The sequence below is a fragment of the Thalassophryne amazonica genome, chromosome 9 (genome assembly GCF_902500255.1).
Source record: "Thalassophryne amazonica chromosome 9, fThaAma1.1, whole genome shotgun sequence".
NCBI classification, from domain to species: domain Eukaryota; kingdom Metazoa; phylum Chordata; class Actinopteri; order Batrachoidiformes; family Batrachoididae; genus Thalassophryne; species Thalassophryne amazonica.
Genome location: NC_047111.1, coordinates 105,361,003 through 105,383,251, shown reverse-complemented (window position 1 = coordinate 105,383,251; position 22,249 = coordinate 105,361,003). Strand labels below are relative to the sequence as shown.

The window sequence follows — 22,249 nt, the reverse complement described above, 5'->3', positions numbered from 1 at the left end:
CCGTAAACAGTGCTGGTGGAGAGTTGCTTCTGCCTCCTGAGGTGTCGAACGGTTTGCCAGAATCTCTTCGAGGCTGACTGATAGTCCTCCTCCATAGCCTCCCTGAACTCCTCCCAGACCCAAGTTTTTGCCTCTGCGACTGCACGGGCTGCGGCACACTTGGCCTGCCGGTACCTGTCAGCTGCCTTTGGGGTCCCACCTACCAACAAAGATAAGTAGGACTCCTTCTTCAGCTTGATGGCATCCCTTACTTCCGGTGTCCACCACCGGGTTCGGTGATTGCCGCCGCGACAGGCACCAGAGACCTTGCGACCACAGCTACGAGCAGCCGCATCGACAATGGAGGTGGAGAACATGGTCCACTCGGACTCCATGTCTCCAACCTCCCCCGGGATCTGGGAGAAGCTCTCCCGGAGGTGGGAGTTGAAGACCTCGCTGACAGAGGGTTCCGCCAGTCGTTCCCAGCAGACCCTCACGATACGTTTGGGCCTGCCAGATCTTACCGGCTTCCTACCCTCCCAGCGGATCTAACTCACCACCAGGTGGTGATCAGTCGACAGCTCTGCCCCTCTCTTCACTCGAGTGTCCGAGACACGTGGCCGAAGGTCAGATGATATGACTACAGAGTCGATCATCGTCCTCCGGCTCAGGGTGTCCTGGTGCCACGTGCACTTATGGACACCCTTGTGCTCGAACATGGTGTTCGTGATGGACAAACTGTGACTAGCACAGACGTCCAACAACTGAACACCACTCAGGTTCAGATTGGGGAGGCCGTGCTTCCCGATCACCCCCCTCCAGGTCTCACTGTCGCCGCCCACGTGGGCGTTGAAATCCCCCATGAGAACAATGGAGTCTCCAGTCGGAGCTCTATCTAGTACCCCTCCCAGGGACTCCAGGAAGGTCGAGTACTCTGCACTGCTGCTCGGCCCATAGGCCGAGACAACGGTGAGAGACCTGTCCCCGACGCGACCCTCTCATTCACCGGAATGAACTCCAACACTTGGTGACTGAGCTGGGGAGCAATAAGCAATGCGACCCCAGCTCTCCGCCTCTCCCCGTGGGCGACGCCAGAAAAATGAAGCGTACAGCCCCTCTCCAGGAGTTGGGTACCAGAGCCCAAGCTGTGCGTGGAGGTGAGCCCGACTATCTCTAGTCGGTATCTCTCAACCTCCCGCACAAGCTCAGGCTCCTTCCCCCCTAGCGAGGTGACATTCCACGTCCCAACAGCCAGGGGCTGTGAGCATGGACCGGGCCACCCGCCCTCGACCGCCACCCAATCCTCTCTGCACCCGACCCCCATGGCCCCCTCTGCAGGTGGTGAACCCACAGGAGGGCGGGCCCACGTCACTCTTTCGGGCTGAGCCCGGCTGGGCCCCATGGGCTAAGGCCCAACCACCAGGCGCTCGTGCGCGAGCCCCAACCCCAGGCCTGGCTCCAGGGTGGGACCCCGGCTCCGCCATACCGGGCGACGTCACGGTCCTTGATCTTTTACTGGTCATGGAGGCCCTGCATAACCCGATCACTCAAAAACGAAATATCACAGCAAAAAAACAAAACAAAAAAAAACCTAATAAAAAGGTTGCATAAAAACAATGTGTATCTAATTTAAAAAAAAAATATCACCAGCAACAGGCATTCATCTTCCAATGATCGGGTTATACAGGGACCACCCTCTGATGGTCCCGGCATAACCCGATCACTCAAAAACTAAATATCACAGCAAAAAAATAACAAAAAAAGGTTGGGGTTATGTTGCTCCTAAATGCATAAAACAATATGTATCTAATAAAAAAAAAGATACAAAAAAAGGGTTATATAGGTGACATTTTATATATATATACACACACACACACCCAAAACCAACATAAAGCATGATGGCCGGTGTCTCTTAACGATTTCATCGGCCTTTGACAGGTCTTGTTTTTCCTCCTGCTGGGTGTCATGTCACCCTCCTCACCAGCACGAGCACTAGTGGGGGAGCCGGTTTAGACGCCGGCTACCCGTCCATGTGGCAGGTTGTACTGGGTTACAGTGTTACCAGTAGCAGGATCAGTGCTGACCCTGACCTGACCTTTACAATGTGAAAACACTTTGTTTTGTCCACAGACCAGAATACATTAATACTTGTGAAACCTCTCGCTCGTTTCTCACAACACTGCAGTGGAAACTATAAACTTACAAAAACCTCTTAAACCTGTTAAAATCCTCACGTGAACTGAGGTAGAACTTTCACAACAGGTATGAAAAATTAACAGGCATTCATCTTCCAGTGATCGGGTTATGAGGGTGGTCCCTGCATCACCCTATCACTCAAAAACTAAATATCACAGCAAAAAACAAAAAACAAATAAAAAGGTTGCATAAAAACAATGTGTATCTAATTTAAAAAAAAATATCACCAGCAACAGACATTCATCTTCCAATGATTGGGTTATGCAGGGACCATCAGAGGGTGGTCCCTGCATAACCCGATCACTCAAAAACTAAATATCACAGCAAAAAATAAATAAAAAATAATAAAAAAAAAAAAAGGTTGGGGTTATGTTGCTCCTAAATGCATAAAACAATATGTATCTAATTAAAAAAAAAAAGATTAAAAAAAAGGGTTATATAGGTGACATTTTATACACACACACACACGCACGCACGCACTCAAAACCAACATAAAGCATGATGGCCGGTGTCTCTTAAGGAGTTCATCGGCCTTTGACAGGTCTTGTTTTTCCTCCTGCTGGGTGTCATGTCACCCTCCTCACCAGCACGAGCGCTAGTGGGGGAGCCGGTTTAGACGCCGGCTACCCGTCCATGCGGCAGGTTGTACTGGGTTACAGTGTTACCAGTAGCAGGATCAGTGCTGACCCTGACCTGACCTTTGCAATGTGAAAACACTAAGTGTCACACTGCATGAAACTTGTTTCATGTCTCCAGCAGTTGAAAATATTTGCCTTTTGATGGGAAGTTCTGTGAAATCACTGACCACATGCTACAACAAGGAAAAAACCTGTGACTTTCAGGGAGGTGCCGTCGAGTGACGACTACAGCAGCCAGAAAAAAAACCTGTTTGAGGCCCTTATTGGCAACTTACCTGTTACATTTTTGTTTTGTTTCAGTAATTGGCAGTTTTCTAAATTAGTTTGACAAATATGACTCAACCGACCCCCAACACACACACAAACACAAAATTTAGTCACAATGTTCATTTATTGACAGTTCAACAGAAGAATATAATTTTTTTTTGGTGACATCAGGTGGCATTTAAAGCAGCTGGCAGCAGACTTTTCAAATCATTGGTCCTCCATGGTCATGGCCGTTATTAACACATATACACACACGCAAAACCAACATAAAGCATGATGACCGGTGTCTCTTAAGGAGGGACCACCTTCTGATGGTCCCTGCATAACCTGATCACTCAAAAACTAAATATCACAGCAAAAAACAACAACAAAAAAAAACAAATAAAAAGGTTGCATAAAAACAATGTGTATCTTATTTTTAAAAAATGTGAAAAGACAGGGTTAGGGTAATGTCGCATATATATATATATATATATATATATGTGTGTGTGTGTGTGTGTGTGTGTGTGTGTGTGTGTGTGTGTGTGTGTGTGTGTGTGTGTGTGTGTGTGTGTGTGTGTGTGTGTGTGTCAGCAAAAAAGGATTATATATGAAACCCCCCAAAAAACAAAGCATGATGTCCGGCAGCAAAAAAACAAAACAAAAAAAAAAACACACACACAAAAGGTTGGGGTTATGTTGCTCCTAAATGCATTAAAAAAAATATGTATCTAATTTAAAAAAAATTATTTAAATGGTTATATCTAGGCGACATTTTATATGCACACACACACACACATATTTACACACACACATCCAAAACCAACATAAAGCATGATGGCCGGTGTCTCTTAAGCAGTTCATCGGCCTTTGACAGGTCTTGTTTTTCCTCCTGCTGGGTGTCATGTCACCCTCCTCACCAGCACGAACGCTAGTGGGGGAGCCGGTTTAGACGCCGGCTACCCGTCCATGTGGCAGGTTGTACTGGGTTACAGTGTTGCCAGTAGCAGGATCAGTGCTGACCCTGACCTGACCTTTACAATGTGAAAACACTTTGTTTTGTCCACAGACCAGCATACATTAATACTTGTGAAACCTCTCACTCGTTTCTCACAACACTGCAATGGAAACTATAAACTTACAAAAAGTAAACCTCTTAAAATCCTCACGTTAACAGAGGTAGAACTTTCACAACAGGTATGAAAAATTAACAGGCATTCATCTTCCAGTGATTGGGTTATGAAGGTGGTCCCTGCATAACCCGATCACTCAAAAACGAAGTATCACAGCAAAAAAACAAACAAACACACACACACAAAAACAAAACAAATAAAAAGGTTGCAAAAAACAATGTCTATCTAATTTAAAAAAAATATCACCAGCAACAGGCATTTATCTTCCAATGATCGGTTTATGAAGGTGGTCCTTGCATAACCCATCCATCCATCCATCCATTTTCTTCTGCTTTATCCGGAGTCGGGTCGCGGGGGCAGCAGCTCAAGCAAAGCCTCCCAGACCTCCCGATCCACACACACCTCCTCCAGCTCCTCCGGGGGAACCCCAAGGCGTTCCCAAGCCAGCCGAGAGATGTAGTCCCTCCAGCGTGTCCTGGGTCTTCCCAGGGGCCTCCTCCCAGTGGGACGTGCCCGGAACACCTCTCCAGCGAGGCGTCCACAGGGCACCCGGAAAAGATGCCCGAGCCACCTCAACTGACTCCTCCTCGACTCCGAGCTCCTCCCGAGTGACCGAGCTCCTCACCCTATCTCTAAGGGAGCGCCCAGCCACCCTGCGGAGGAAACTCATCTCGGCCGCTTGTACTCGCGATCTCGTTCTTTCGGTCATGAGCCTAATCTCATGACCATAGGTGAGGATCGGAACGTAGATCGATCGGTAAATCGAGAGCTTTGCCCCCCTACTCAGCTCTCTCTTCACCACGACGGTCCGATACAGCGACCGCATCACTGCAGATGCTGCACCGATCCATCTATCGATCTCACGCTCCATCCGTCCCTCACTCGTGAACAAGACCCCGAGATACTTAAACTCCTCCACTTGAGGCAAGGACACTCCAACGACCTGAAGAGGGCAAAGCACCTTTTTCCAGTCGAGAATCATGGCCTCGGATTTGGAGGTGCTGATTTTCATCCCGGATGCTTCACACTCGGCTGCAAACCACCCCAGTGCACGCTGAAGGTCCTGATTTGACGAAGCCAACAGAACCACATCGTCCACAAACAGCAGAGACGAGATACTGTGGTTCCCAAATCAGACCTCCTCTACACCCTGACTGCGCTTAGAAATTCTGTCCATAAAAATAATGAACAGAACCAGTGACAAAGGGCAGCCCTGGCGGAGGCCAACGTGCACTGGAAACAGGTTTGACTTACTACCAGCAATGCGAACCAAGCTCCTGCTGCGGTTGTACAGGGACCGGATAGCCCTTAGCAAAGGACCCCGGACCCCGTACTCCCGGAGCACTCCCCACAGGGTGCGCCGAGGGACACGGTCGAATGCCTTCTCCAGATCCACAAAACACATGTGGACTGGTTGGACAAACTCCCATGAACCCTCGAGCACCCGATGGAGCATGTAGAGCTGGTCCAGTGTGCCGCGACCAGGACGAAAACCACACTGCTCCTCCTGAATCCGAGGTTCGACCATCGGTCGAATTCTCCTCTTCAGTACTCTGGAATAGACCTTACCGGGGAGGCTGAGGAGTGTGATCCCCCTATAGTTGGAACACACCCTCCGGTCCCCCTTCTTAAACAGAGGGACCACCACCGCGGTCTGCCAATCCAGAGGCACTGTCCCCAATCGCCACGCGATGTTGCAGAGGCGTGTCAGCCAAGACAGCCCCACAACATCCAGAGACTTAAGGTACTCAGGACGGATTTCATCCACCCCAGGAGCCCTGCCACCGAGGAGCTTTCTAACCACCTCTGTGACTTCGGCCTGGTTAATGGATGAGTCCGCCTCCGAGTCCCCAGTCTCTGCTTCCTCTTCGGAAGACGTGACGATGGGATTGAGGAGATCCTCGAAGTACTCCTTCCACCGCCCGACAACATCCCCAGTCAGGGTCAACAGCTCCCCACCCGCACCGTAAACAGTGCTGGTGGAGAGCTGCTTCTGCCTCCTGAGGTGTCGGACGGTTTGCCAGAATCTCTTCGAGGCCGACCGATAGTCCTCCTCCATAGCCTCCCCGAACTCCTCCCAGACCCAAGTTTTTGCCTCTGCGACTGCACAGGCTGCGGCACACTTGGCCTGCCGGTACCTGTCAGCTGCCTCTGGGGTCCCACCTACCAACAAAGATAAGTAGGACTCCTTCTTCAGCTTGATGGCATCCCTTACCTCCGGTGTCCACCACCGGGTTCGGTGATTGCCGCCGCGACAGGCACCAGAGACTTTGCGACCACAGCTACGAGCAGCCGCATCGACAATGGAGGTGGAGAACATGGTCCACTCGGACTCCATGTCTCCAACCTCCCCCGGGATCTGGGAGAAGCTCTCCCGGAGGTGGGAGTTGAAGACCTCGCTGACAGAGGGTTCCGCCAGTCGTTCCCAGCAGACCCTCACGATACGTTTGGGCCTGCCAGATCTTACCGGCTTCCTACCCTCCCAGCGGATCTAACTCACCACCAGGTGGTGATCAGTCGACAGCTCTGCCCCTCTCTTCACTCGAGTGTCCGAGACACGTGGCCGAAGGTCAGATGATATGACTACAAAGTCGATCATCGACCTCCGGCTCAGGGTGTCCTGGTGCCACGTGCACTTATGGACACCCTTGTGCTCGAACATGGTGTTCGTGATGGACAAACTGTGACTAGCACAGACGTCCAACAACTGAACACCACTCAGGTTCAGATCGGAGAGGCCGTGCTTCCCGATCACCCCCCTCCAGGTCTCACTGTCGCCGAAGGCGTAGGGACGCGACCCTCTCATTCACCGGAGTGAACTCCAACACTTGGTGACTGAGCTGGGGAGCAATAAGCAATGCGACCCCAGCTCTCCGCCTCTCCCCGTGGGCGACGCCAGAAAAATGAAGCGTACAGCCCCTCTCCAGGAGTTGGGTACCAGAGCCCAAGCTGTGCGTGGAGGTGAGCCCGACTATCTCTAGTCGGTATCTCTCAACCTCCCGCACAAGCTCAGGCTCCTTCCCCCCTAGCGAGGTGACATTCCACATCCCAACAGCCAGGGGCTGTGAGCATGGACCGGGCCGCCGGGCCACCCGCCCTCGACCGCCACCCAATCCTCTCTGCACCCGACCCCCATGGCCCCCTCTGCAGGTGGTGAACCCACAGGAGGGCAGGCCCACGTCACTCTTTCGGGCTGAGCCCGGCCGGGCCCCATGGGCTAAGGCCCAACCACCAGGCGCTCGTGCGCGAGCCTCAACCCCAGGCCTGGCTCCAGGGTGGGACCCCGGCTCCGCCATACTGGGCGACGTCACGGTCCTTGATCTTTTACTGGTCATGGAGGCCCTGCATAACCCGATCACTCAAAAACGAAATATCACAGCAAAAAAAAAAAAGTAATAAAAAGGTTGCATAAAAACAATGTGTATCTAATTTTAAAAAAAATATCACCAGCAACAGGCATTCATCTTCCAATGATCGGGTTATGCAGGGACCATCAGAGGGTGGTCCCTGTATAACCCGATCACTCAAAAACTAAATATCACAGCAAAAAAATAACAAAAAAAGGTTGGGGTTATGTTGCTCCTAAATGCATAAAACAATATGTATCTAATAAAAAAAAAAGATACAAAAAAAGGGTTATATAGGTGACATTTTATATATATATACACACACACACCCAAAACCAACATAAAGCATGATGGCCGGTGTCTCTTAACAATTTCATCGGCCTTTGACAGGTCTTGTTTTTCCTCCTGCTGGGTGTCATGTCACCCTCCTCACCAGCACGAGCACTAGTGGGGGAGCCGGTTTAGACGCCGGCTACCCGTCCATGTGGCAGGTTGTACTGGGTTACAGTGTTACTAGTAGCAGGATCAGTGCTGACCCTGACCTGACCTTTACAATGTGAAAACACTTTGTTTTGTCCACAGACCAGAATACATTAATACTTGTGAAACCTCTCGCTCGTTTCTCACAACACTGCAATGGAAACTATAAACTTACAAAAACCTCTTAAACCTGTTAAAATCCTCACGTGAACTGAGGTAGAACTTTCACAACAGGTATGAAAAATTAACAGGCATTCATCTTCCAGTGATCGGGTTATGAGGGTGGTCCCTGCATCACCCTATCACTCAAAAACTAAATATCACAGCAAAAAACAAAAAACAAATAAAAAGGTTGCATAAAAACAATGTGTATCTAATTTAAAAAAAAAATATCACCAGCAACAGACATTCATCTTCCAATGATTGGGTTATGCAGGGACCATCAGAGGGTGGTCCCTGCATAACCCGATCACTCAAAAACTAAATATCACAGCAAAAAATAAATAAAAAATAATAATAAAAAAAAAGGTTGGGGTTATGTTGCTCCTAAATGCATAAAACAATATGTATCTAATTTAAAAAAAAAAGATAAAAAAAAAAGGGTTATATAGGTGACATTTTATACACACACACGCACGCACGCACTCAAAACCAACATAAAGCATGATGGCCGGTGTCTCTTAAGGAGTTCATCGGCCTTTGACAGGTCTTGTTTTTCCTCCTGCTGGGTGTCATGTCACCCTCCTCACCAGCACGAGCGCTAGTGGGGGAGCCGGTTTAGACGCCGGCTACCCGTCCATGCGGCAGGTTGTACTGGGTTACAGTGTTACCAGTAGCAGGATCAGTGCTGACCCTGACCTGACCTTTACAATGTGAAAACACCAAGTGTCACACTGCATGAAACATCTCTGTGTCGTTGACTGCACCATGGTCTTGTTATGGTTTGCTCTGACACTGCTTTTGGGTTCATTTCGGTGCCTGAAGTGAAATAAAACGGGTTTGGATTTGACATGGTGTCTTAACTTTAAAGCATTTTGAAATATTGGATATTTATCTTTTGAATGATAAATTCTTTAATCTTCTGAGATTAAAGTCAGAAGGGCCAAATTCCATTTGATCAATATCTTTTGGGGGTGGGGGGAGCAGGGTGTCGCCTAAATTTCTTTTATGTCAGCATTCTGGCTTTAAAGCTATAGATCTTTGCCTGGAGACAGAGACAGCAATTTCTCTTGACAAGTGCAACTTGCAGTTCTAAACTACATTCATGGTTGTCATGGCAACAAGAATTCTCATGATTCCAGAGCAGGTGCTGTTTTCAGTCACATGTAAAAATGTCCATCACACTTTACCTGTAGCCGATGGCAACCATTCTAAAACATCAAAATGCTTCAATTACACCGTACAAAAAAAATGAAGGTACAACATTGTTAAACCCTTTAAATTAAAGCTGAAAGTCGACACAACAGGCGCATCTCTATTATTTTATTACATCTCTATCATGGTGTACGAGGCAAAATTAGAAAAACTGTCACTGTCCATGGAGCTGCATTTGTACTATATAGTTTGGAACATGTCGTAGTCGTTGAATTTGTCACTCCAACCATGCACCGTATACAGGACACAGTGAAGTCAAACAATGTTTCTCCAGGACAGACGTTCTACATAAAAACAATAAACTACATAATTCATCAAAGTGCACATTTACAGTAGCATGTGCAACAACGCAAAATGACTTATAATAAATTACGAACAATTGTGTATTTAGTGCATGGGTTAAAGTTCTCCGTCACCACAACTGATTTCCATCATTTGGAAAATTTAACTACACATACGTGCGCACATTGTGTTATGCATGTTTTAGGGCCGAAATATGATACTCTCACTGTCAAAGCAACATCCCATTCTGCACTAATCAAAGCAGCAGCAATGTCAGCGTGTATGGTGCCGCACCGCGGAGGAAGGGACTGTGTTAATTTTCACTCCGCTCTGTTTACTGCTTGCCATGAGCCGCAGACCGTCTCCTCCCTGTCTTCATGGGAACATTGGCAGACCTTCCCCAAGTAGAGCAGGGCATGGCTTTGCTTTGAACCAGTGAAGCAGTGAAGCAATGCTTCAATCTGCTGCTTTGGTTCTTTTTTTTATTTCGCTTTATCTTAATTTTTCCCTGCTAAAACCCTAAAGAGCATATGTCTGTGAATAATATTTACATTTACCTTTACCTGCCTGTTATGGTCTTCTGAAACAGTTTATAGATGTATTTTATAACTTAAAAATGGGACAGATGTTAACGCATTAGCATGTCTATGGCATTTTCAATGTTAAAATTAGCATTAAGCTTTAAAAGAGTCAAATGTATTACAAATTGTAATATTTTATTTATTTTTATTTATATATTAATAATAATAATAGCAACAACAATGATAATAGTAATAATAACTAATAATGCTACAATACAATTTTAGAGAAATAGACAAAAAGAAACAACACAAAAGATAAAACCAACTAACAACATAAATAAATAAATATAGAAATAAATAGCTGTTTCCTATGAACACCTAGTGACTCTTACACCTCCACTTCATCCCTGTTTTATTTAAGTTTAATGACAAATTGTTTTGGTCAAACCACATCTACAGTGGGGCAAAAAGTATTTTGTCAGTCCGTAATTGTCCCTAAGTCTCAACTGTGAGAGACAAAATGAGAAAAAATCCAAGAAATCACATTGTAAGATTTTTAAAGAATTTATTTGTAAATTATGGTGGAAAATAAGTATTTGGTCAATAACAAAAGTTCAACTCAATACTTTGTAACAAAAAAAATCCAAGAAATCACATTGTAAGATTTTTAAAGAATTTATTTGTAAATTATGGTGGAAAATAAGTATTTGGTCAATAACAAAAGTTCAGCTCAATACTTTGTAACATAATCTTTGTTGTCAATGACAGAGGTCAAATGTTTCCTGTAAATCTTCACCATGTTTGCACACACTGTAGCTGGCCCATTCTCCCATGCAGATCTCCTCTAGAGCAGTATTTCCCAACATTTTTTGGCCTGAGTACCCCCTGAGCCTTCTTGTCACACCACGAGTACCCCCTCACACATATGCATTGATGATTCTCCAAAAGTAGAGCACAACACAGTGGTTATTACATGAAAATCATTTTATTTAATCTCCTTAACTTTAAAATAAAATTCTCAGGCTTTATCTCTCTCTTTTTAACCTTAATTCAACATAAGAATAAAGATTTTTTTCTTGGAATATAAATAATTAACAAAATATTATAAATACTAAATCAAAATAACCTTTCTTTTGTTATATCTAACTTAAACAAGAAACATTTCTCTTTTTTTAAGAATAATTAACATAACTCATTTCTGTCTTTTTAAATAATACATTAACATAACTCATGTAACATTCATCACAAAACTGGGGTCCTTCATAAACAGTCCTCCATAAACAGGCTTTTTAATAGTTAATATCTGAAACAAAGGCTTCATCAAAATACTCACTACTGTAGTATAATCTGGTCTTTAGTGAGACACTTGAGCTTGCTTGTCTTTCATCAGCTTTGCTAGATCTGGGGACAATGTGGAAACAGCTGCTAGCAGGCTGTTCTCCACATCCAGCCTGTTCCTCTTATTTGTTTTTATGTGTGTCAGAGCTGAGAAGGTCACCTCACACATATATGTTGACCCAAAAGGTAAAAGTTCAATCAGTGCATGTTTTCCCAGTTCAGGATATTCCTTCTCCACAATACACCAGAACTGTGCCAATGTCTTTTCTCTGTGTGCCACTTTCAGGCTCCGGTCAGAGGACATATCCAGCAGCTGCTCCTGCAGCCTTGCGGGAAGCTTGTTGCTGCTCTCAGTTGGGGTGAATGGGTCCCTCACCCAATCCAGGCTTTCTGACTTTTTATCAATATCCTGAAAGTATTGGTTAAAGTCTGAGTTGAGTTTGGATAGATGTTCTTCCACCAGTTTTACCACTGGAGCCCTGGTGACATCAGTAGTGGCAAGATGTGCATGAAGTAATGGGAAATGGCTCACATCACCCTCCTCACATTTCCTTTGCCACAGATTGAGCTTTTTTGTGAACCCTTCCACTTTCTTGTACATCGTCAGGACGTGTGACTCCTTACCCTGGAGTGAGAGGTTGAGCTCGTTGAGTTTGGTAAACACATCAGCAAGATATGCCAGACGTGCCACCCAGTTGGCATCCTCAAACACCACAGCAAGAGGATGCAGCTGCTCCTTCAAAAATGCAAAAACTTCACTGCGAAGTTCATAAAGCCTCAGTAGCGTTTTCCCACGAGACAGCCAGCGGACGTCTGTGTGAAGCAGTAGCTGGTCGTGTTGCGCGCCGCTCTCGTGGCAAAGAGTTTCGAACAGTCTGTGATTTAGTGGCCGGGATTGGATGAAGTTGATCATCTTCACCGCGTCATCCATAACAGCATTTAGATCAGGGCTCATTCTCTTACTAGCCAGTGCTTCACGGTGGATAATACAATGCATCCATTTAATGTCGGGGTTTACCTTTTTCACTTGTCCGAATAGTCCCTTCAGACTCCAAGTCATTGCAGCCGCGCCATCAGTACAGATGTGGCTGCATTGTTTCCACTGTATATCGTGCTCTTTGAAAAAACCGTCAATAACCTGAAACATTTTCTCCCCGGTTGTCTTTCCTGGCAGTCTTTTGCAAAACAAAATATGCTCGTTTATGTCTGACACATCTTTGTAACGAACGAAGGCCAGGAGCTGCGCTTCTCCACTCACATCTGTCATTTCATCCAGCTGCAAAGCGAACTGACCGGCTCGTTTTATTTTGTCCACGACTTGTCCCGCAATATCAAGAGCCATATCATCAATCCGACGGGCCACAGTGTTGCTTGACAGGGGAACTTTCTTGAATGTCTCAGCTGTTTTTTGTCTATCATTATTTCAGCCATGCGAGTCACTGCAGGGAGAATTAGTTCTTCAACAATTGAGTGAGGAGTTTTTGTTTGTGCCACAAGCAGCGATACAGCATAAGACGCCTCCAGGGCTTTGCTCAACACATTAGTGGCTTTCATCATTGTATTCTGAATCTGACTTGACTTAAATTCTCACATCTTTCGTTTGTAGTACTCTTCAGTTTTCCCTACTTTTGCAGGGTGCTTGGTGCTCTGGTGTCGCTGCAAATGTGCTGGCTTCATTGCGCTGTTAGCCAGAATTTCACCACAGAAGAAACACTGAGGCTGCGGTAGTTCTGAAGACATTGACGTGGTGAAACCATACAAAATGTAGTTTTCATTGTACTGCCTAGGTTTAGCTTTGGCCTTTTTCTTGCATTTCTCTGCTGTCTCCTCCGAACCCCCTGGATCCAGAGAAACTGGACGTTTTAACCATTTATCCATCTGCAGGTAGCAGCCAGACTTTTTGTAGACATCGGTTGCTATGCTTTTGTATTTTGTGTCACAGGTCATTGTCTTCCCGGGGAAATGAGTAGTAGCGCAAGCGTACCGTTATTGATGAGCTTGACATGACACATTGCTGAGAAGATTTATCTTTGAAATTTTATTAAATAAATAGAATATTACTAAATTCCACAGCAGACATTCTTTTGTCCACATATAACGAGTTAGCTTGGGACTACGCTTTTGTGTGACACCTTAAAAAAAAAAAAAAAACTCCCCATGCGCCGCATACCCCCTGCAGTACCTCCCGGGGAATGAATGCAGTACCTCCCGGGGGGGTACGCGTACCCCCGGTTGGGAAACACAGCTCTAGAGCACTGATGTTTGGGGCTGTCGCTGAGCAACTTGGACTTTCAACTCCCTACACAAATTTGCTATGGGGTTGAGGTCTGGAGACTTGCTAGGCCACTCCAGGACCTTGAAATGCTTTTTACAGAGCTACTCCTTTGTTGCCCGAGAGGTGTGTTTGGTATCATTGTCATGCTGGAAGACCCAACCATGTTGCATCTTCAGTGCTCTCACTGATGGAAGGAGGTTTTGACTTAAAATCTCATGATACATGGCCCCGTTCATTCTTCCCTGAACAGGGATCAGTCGTCCTGTCCACTTTGCAGAAAAACAGCCCCAAAGCATGATGTTTCCACCCCCATGCGTCACAGTAGATATGGTGTTCTTGGAATGCCACTCAGCATTCTTCTTCCTCCAAACACGACGAGTTGAGTCTTTACCAAAAAGTTCTATTTTGGTTTCATCTGACCACATGATATTCTCCCAATCCTCTTCTGGATCATCCATATGCTCTCTGGCAAACTTCAGACGGGCCTGAACATGTACTGGCTTAAGTAGGGGGACACGCCTGGCTCTGCAGGATTTGAGTCCCTCTCTGCATAGTGTGTGGCCTTTGTTACTTTGGTCCCCGCTCTCTGCAGGTCATTCATCAGGTCCCTCTGTATAGTTCTGGGATTTTTGCTCACCGTTCTCATGATCATTTTGACCCCATGGGATGATATCTTGCATGGAGCCCAAGATCGAGGGAGATTATCAATGGTCTTGTATGTCTTCCATTTTCTTACAATTGCTTCCACAGTTGATTTATTCATACCAACCTGCTTGACTATTGTAGATTCACTCTTCCCAGCCTGGTGCACATCAGCAATGTTCTTCCTGGTGTCCTTCGACTGCTCTTTGGTCTTGGCCATGGTTGAAATTGGAGTCTGACTGTTTGAGGCTGTGGACGGGTGTCTTTTATACAGATAACGAGTTCCAACAGATACCATTAATAAAGGTAACAGGTGGAGGACAGAAAAGCTTTTTGAAAAAGAAGTTACACGTCTGTGAGAGCCAGAAATCTTGCTTGTTTGTGGGTCACCAAATGCTTATTTTCCACCATAATTTACAAATAAATTCTTTAAAAATCCTACAATGTAATTTCCTGGATTTTCTTTTCTCATTTTGTCTCTCACAGTTGAAGTGTACCTATGAGGAAAATTACAGACCTCTCTCATCTACCTAAGTAGGAGAACTTGCACAATCAGGGACTGACTAAATACTTTTTTGCCCCACTGTAAGCTGTGTTTTTACACAAGAAAAAATAAATAAAATGCAATAAATTACACATGGGTCTTTTTCAAGAAAGTATCTTATTAAAGATAACATATTACACTTTAGTCAGGCCTTCAAAAAACCTTTGTGAACTCTTGCTGTCATATGTTGTCAGTGGTTGAGATAGTTTCTGTAGGCATCTAAAATGCTTATAATCTGGTGAAACCTGATGGAAACCTCTTTGTGGTGTGTCGGTGATGTATGTATGTGCAAAATAAAACAAAACACTACTCCAGGTATGTTTTTGACAAGGATATAACATCGTTACTTTGTTACAAGGTCAAACATTGATGTTGTGTGATAAAGGCCTTTTAATAATAACTCACTTCAAGAAATAATGGCAAAACTCACATGTAAGTATAAAACAAAAAATAAATGATTAATTGAAAAAATAATCAACCCATTAATTGATTACTGAAATAATCGTTAGTTGCAGCTCGAGTTTGTTTTACGACTGAGAGCATTTTACGGATTAAATGTGAATAAGCCAGTTTTGAGTTTCTCAGAGCGCATGCGTTTTCAAAACGGGTGACAATGTTACTTTGTGCACAGCAGAACAACGTTGTCAATTGCTTTAGGCCCTAATTTTGTATTTTATTGACTGTACAACCAGTAACACAGCACCCTTTTGGTGCATTTACCGGAATGAAACCGAACAAAATACTACAGAAGACAAAGAATTTTTACTTGACAGTTTGAAGTGAGTTTTCTTTGTTTCAGAGGGCTTCGTACCCATTAAAATTCACTAGAATATACAAAATTTAACTTGCTCTTGTAAAAAATTTCTGGGGAGATCCCCCAGACCCCCCATAATCAATAATGTTTTTACTTGACAGTTTAAAGTGATTTTTCATTGTTTCAGAGGGCTTCATTCCATTAAAATTCACTAGAATATACAAAATTTGACTTGCTCTTTTAAAAAATGTCTGGGGAGATCCCCCAGACCCCCATAGTTGGAAGTGAGTTTTCTTTATTTCAGAGGGCTTCATACCTACAGTAGTGTTCAGAATAATAGTAGTGCTATGTGACTAAAAAGATTAATCCAGGTTTTGAGTATATTTCTTATTGTTACATGGGAAACAAGGTACCAGTAGATTCAGTAGATTCTCACAAATCCAACAAGAACAAACGTTCATGTTATAGTAAAAAAAAAAGTAGAAAAGGGGGTGTTTCAATAATAGTAGTGTGGCATTCAGTCAGTGAGTTCGTCAATTTTGTGGAACAAACAGGTGTGAATCAGGTGTCCCCTATTTAAGGATGAAGCCAGCACCTGTTGAACATGCTTTTCTCTTTGAAAGCCTGAGGAAAATAGAACGTTCAAGACATTGTTCAGAAGAACAGCGTAGTTTGATTAAAAAGTTGATTGGAGAGGGGGAAACTTATACGCAGGTGCAAAAAATTATAGGCTGTTCATCTACAATGATCTCCAATGCTTTAAAATGGACATAAAAAACAGACGCGGGGAAGAAAACGGAAAACAACCATCAAAATGGATAGAAGAATAACCAGAATGGCAAAGGCTCACCCATTGATCAGTCTGGAGTTACCTGTAAGTGCTGTGACAGAACACGCCCGTGTGAAGCTAATTTCTTTGCAAGAATCCCCCGCAAAGTCCCTCTGTTAAATAAAAGACATGTGCAGAAGAGGTTACAATTTGCCAAAGAACACATCAACTGGCCTAAAGAGAAATGGAGGAATATTTTTTTGGACTGATGAGAGTAAAATTGTTGTTTTTGGGTCAAAGGGCCGCAGACAGTTTGGGAGACGACCCCCAAACTCTGAATTCAAGCCACAATTCACAGTGAAGACAGTGATGCATGGTGGTGCAAGCATCATGATATGGGCATGTTTCTCCTACTATGGTGTTGGACCTATATATCGCATACCAGGTATCATGGATCAGTTTGGATATGTCAAAATAGTTGAAGAGGTCATGTTGCCTTATGCTGAAGAGGAATGCCCTTGAAATAGGTGTTTCAACAAGACAATGACCCCAAGCACACTAGTAAATGAGCAAAATCTTGGTTCCAAACCAACAAAATTAATGCCTCGCAGATGTGAAGAAATCATGAAAAACTGTGGTTATACAACTAAATACTAGTTTAGTGATTCACAGGATTCCTAAAAAGGCAGTTTGAACATAATAGTTTTGAGTTTGTAGCGTCAACAGCAGATGCTACTATTATTGTGAACACCCCCTTTTCTACTTTTTTCCTAATAGCCCAATTTCATAGCCTTAAGAGTGTGCATATGAATGCTTGGTCTTGTTGGATTTGTGAGAATCTACTGAATCTACTGGTATCTTGTTTCCCATGTAACAATAAGAAATATACTCAAAACCTGGATTAATCTTTTTAGTCACATAGCACTACTATTATTCTGAACACTACTGTATTTAAATTCACCAGAATACAGAATCAAGATTACACCCCACCCCCCACCACCCTTTTATGTACATTTATGTTCAGGTTTTGCAATCTTTTTATGCTTTGTTTCTTTGTAGGCTCTCAGTTGTCCAGGTGGTTTCCATATTAGAGAAGCTTGAATCTTTGACTGAACTGGGTTGCTTGATGCGAGGACGTTTCACTTCAAATCGCAGAAGCTTCCTCAGCTAAAATTCTTGCTCTGGTGGTCTGACTTCTGTCTTGATTATTGTAGAGAAGAATAATCAGAAGTCACAAAAGCTGGAGTTTTAAACCTAACCAGACCCCTCCTACCGAGAGGCAGACTGCTATAGGCTAGTGACTAAACAATAGCTCTAATTAGCACCTGTTGTGCTCTAGTTAGCACCCTCCTAATGACAGGGCAGCTGTCCCTCGTAATGATGGGACGGACCCTCTCCTGATGGCTCCCTTGACGACTCTGCTGATGATGTGAATGACTCATTACCATGAACAAAACACTGAAACTGCTTTGACCTGAGTACCCCATTGTAAACAGGAGATAAAGCGTGTCTCAGACCCCCTCCCCGGTTAAGGCTGGGTTTTAAACATTTCACAAAGAATGCCTCCTTGACCTCTCTCTCAAGCCATTTCTTCTCTCTGGCAAATATTTTAACTTCCTTGTCCTAAAATGTATGGTTAAGGTGGAGATGAACTGCAGACTGAGGTCCACTGGCGCCCTCTCTGCGGTGCTGGTATAGCCTTTTGTGTAAAGGTTGCTTAGTCTCACCTATGTAGTGTTCGTTGCAGTTTTCCTGACATCTGATAGAATACACTACATTGCTCTGTTTGTAACTAGGGATCCTGTCCTTAGGGTGAACTAATTTCTGTCTCAAGGTGTTAACCGGTTTAAAGTAAACTGGGATTTTGTGCTGTCTGAAGATCCTCTGTAGTTTTTCCCCTACTCCTGCTAAATAAGGGAGAGACACTCCTCTTCTTCTTGTCTCCGTCTCCTGTCTATCTGGTCTCTTTGTTCTCTGGGACTTCTGCACTTTGTCCAGGGACCATCGTGGAACCCACATACTGTGAGGGCTTTCCGGACAAGTTGTTGTTCTTTAGCCCTTCCCTCTGCAGTTGTGGGCACCTGTAGGGCTCTGTGTTGAAGTGTCCTGATCACCCCGAGCTTGTGTTCAAGGGGGTGGTTTGAGCCAAAGAGCAGATATTGGTCAGTGTGAGTTGGTTTTCTGTAAACCCCTGTCTGGAGCTGCCTGTTCTCTCCAATTGTAACATCACAGGCCAAGAAGGCTAAATGGTTGTTTCTGGCATCCTCACGTGTGAACTTGATATTGGCGTCCACCGAGTTGATGTGTTCTGTAAAGTCCTCAACTTCCTGTTGCTTGATTTTTACCCATGTGTCATCAACATATCTGAACCAGTGACCGGGAGAGATGCCCGTGAAAGACGTCAAGGCTGTCTTCTCCACTCTCTCCATGTACAGATTGGCCACAATGGGGGATACCGGAGACCCCATCGCACAACCATGATTCTGCCTGTAGTAATTCCCCCTAAACAGGAAATACGTGGTGTTAAGACAGATCTCCAAGAGTTGGCAGATGTGGTCTGGTGTGAGTTTGGTCCTTTCAAGTACAGACACATCCTCCAGCAGTCTCTGCCTCACAGCTGAGACGGCCTCAGCGGTGGGGATGCATGTGACTTTGACGTGACTTCGTTGTTCACCTGAGTTGTTCAACTCCTAAGGTTTACACAGGAGTAAATTAATGCACTAAAATTCACAGCAATTACTCTGAAAAAGTAACAGTAGTATTAGACTGGTAGAAACAGTGATCAAAGAACCGGGGGGAAGAAAAAAAAAACTCCTAAGACTAAACCACTCCTAAGATAAACACAGTAGTGAACTAAAATTCACAGCAGTTACACTGAAAAATTAACGTAAGTATTAAAGAAACGGCGGGGGGGATTGCCTAACTAATGCAAGCTAACAGCTAGCGAAAATGCTAGCCACTCCTAAGAGTTACACAGGAGTAAAATAATGACGTAAAATTCACAGCAGTTACACTGAAAAACTAACAGAAGTATTACACTGGTAAAAACTGTTATAAAATAAACGGCGGGGGAGGGAGTCAGCCTAGCTAACGCAAGCTAACCGCTAGTGATTCACAACAGGAGGACTGCAGTTAACTAAGACTCAGAGTAGATACACTTAAAAACCAAAAAAAGTGTAGGGATTGGAAGAGCGTCACAACAGCAAACAATCCGTCGGAAGCAAGTTGCCAGATCTGTGATCCAGCGTCAGTGTTCTCAGCCCGTCAGACAGGCAATTCTTTTCTTTTCCAATGTCGGGGACTCATCACACTGCTTCCTGTGAGTGCAGCAGCAGTCAGCGACAGACATGCAAAACAAAAGCCTGTGAGCAACAGACTCTTACAATAAAAAACAACTGCATTAACGTGCAATTAAAAAAAGTTGCCGGCGTTAATTAATTCACGTGTTAACACGATAATAATGCGTTCACTTGCCCAGCCCTAATATATATATATATATATATATTTATATATATATATATATATATATTATAATGCCAAAGAGTTCAATCTTTGTCTCATCAGACCAGAGAATTTTGTTTCTCATGGTCTGAGAGTCCTTTGGGTGCCCTTTGGCAAACTCCAGTCAGGCTGTCATGTGCCTTTTACTGAGTGGCTTCTGTCTGTCCACTCTACCATATAGGCCTGATTGGTAGATTGCTGCGGAGATGGTTGTCCTTCTGGAAGCTTCTCCTCTCTCAACAGAGGAATGCAGGAGCTCTGACAGAGTGGTTATCAGGTCCTTGGTCACATCCCTGACTAAGGGCCTTCTCCCCGATTGCTCAGTTTAGTTGGGCGGCCAGCTCTGGGAAGAGTCCTGCTGGATCTGAACTATTTCCATTTCCAGATGATGGACACCATCATCATTGGGACTTTCAAAGCAGCAGAAATGTTTCTGTACCCTTCCCCAGATTTGTGCCTCAAGACAATCCTGTCTTTGAGGTCTACAGACAATTCCTTTAACTTCATGCTTGCTTTGTGCTCTGACATGCACTGTGAGCTGTAGGACTTTGTATGTAGACAGTGTGTGTCTTTCCAAATCATGTTCAACTGAATTGACCCCCAGGAGGACTCCAATTAGCTGTAGAAACATCTCAAGGATGATCAGTGAAAACTCAGGTGCTCAGATGCACCTGAGCTCAATTTTGAGCTTCATGGCAAAGGATGTGAATACTTATGTCCATGTAATTTCTTATTTATTTATTTATTTTTAATGAATTTGCAAAAAATCTCATCAAAACTTATTTCACACATTCTCATTATGGGGCATTGTATGTAGAATTTTGAGGGGAAAAAATAAATTTCATCCATTTTGCAATAATGCTGTAACAGTATAGCACTGTGAATACTTTCTGGATGCCCTGTATAAGTCAGTGGGTTGGTACAAGTTTGTTTCATACTGACATGTCTAAAGAAAACTGGCTGTAAAAGTCATTATTTTATTAACTGTAACCCTTATATTTAGTTCGTCCTGTTACATGAGGCCTCTGAAAATAGAGGGACGATGTATAAAAAAAGGCTGTAATTCCTAAGTTGTTAATGCAGTGTTTTTGTTCAACTCCTTGTTGAACAAAACAGATACACCTTGATTGTTTCATTTTTCCTCTATTGTGGTGGCAAGCAGAGTCAAAATTGCAAAAACTGTCATTGTCCAACTGTTTATGAACCTGACAGTTTGCCAGCATCTGTAAAACAAAGCTTGCTATGCAGGTGTGACAGAGGGGTTGGGAGATTAACTTGGCAAATATGAAGTACAATAGCTAATAATACCATTTCTAATAAAAACTTTACCTACTATTTGTGGGTGGATCAAAAGATCATTTGCAGTCTTGAAGTAGTTTCTTTTTTCTTTCTTTTTTTTTAATTTCTTAATGAATTATACTTGCCACCCTAAGTACAAATTCAGATTAATATGAAGGGGTACTTCTCACTTTTCACTTGTACAATCTTAGCCAAATGTTACATGGGTTGCTGCTGCTCTGAAGCACTTTTCTCAGTCTCAGTTTTTCTTTGACAAAATAATTGAATGAACAGTAGCAGAAAAGGGTTACTCCATGACTAATATGACCTTTAAATGACACATTTATGCTTTCCTCTGAAACAGGCACAAGCCCCCACGCTCCTACAAACGTCCGTGTGGTGGCGTCCTCCAGCTGGGCCAATGTGTCCTGGGATGTGGGCTATGATGGAGGCTTCCAGCAGACATTCTCAGTCTGGTATGGCCATGTGTGAGTCATCCCAGCATGCTTTGCTTCCTGCTTTTTTCTTCCAATACTACCTCTTGTTTTTCTAAAAATGTCTTTTCCAGGGTTGTGTTCAGTTGTGAAAACGTAGAGATGGAAATGCATGGAGGTCCGATGTCAGTGAGTTTTCATCTCTAATCTTAGATTTCTTTTTAAAGAGTATTAAGAACTACTGCAACTAAACTGAACATGACCCAGAGTATTCTGTCCTGCTGCTGCTTCCGCTGCTGCTTTGCTACTGCTTTACTGGAAAATGACCTGGGTTAAAAGTTTCCCATGCTTACACTGAGGTTTAATTTTAAATTGATTTTTCATTCATGAGCTGGGCCAAAATGCGTAAAAAGTTACTTTTTTTAAAACATGCATTAAAAATTTATATACATTTTATGGCATATCAGTTTGGCATGGCTTTCAATGAGTGGTTTTGGATCCAAAAGGTTCATGCATTA

General features: G+C 44.0%; 1 protein-coding gene across 3 annotated transcripts in view; it reads left to right on the top strand.

Moving 5' to 3' along the window:
• The window catches only part of LOC117517749 (protein turtle homolog B-like), a 394,390-nt gene that overhangs the window by 284,722 nt on the left and 87,419 nt on the right, over positions 1-22,249 (top strand). For all 3 annotated transcript variants that reach the window (XM_034178899.1, XM_034178897.1, XM_034178898.1), the window contains exon 12: positions 21,662-21,773. In XM_034178899.1, coding sequence (XP_034034790.1) covers positions 21,662-21,773 — 112 coding nt within the window. The remainder of the gene's footprint in view (positions 1-21,661; positions 21,774-22,249) is intronic.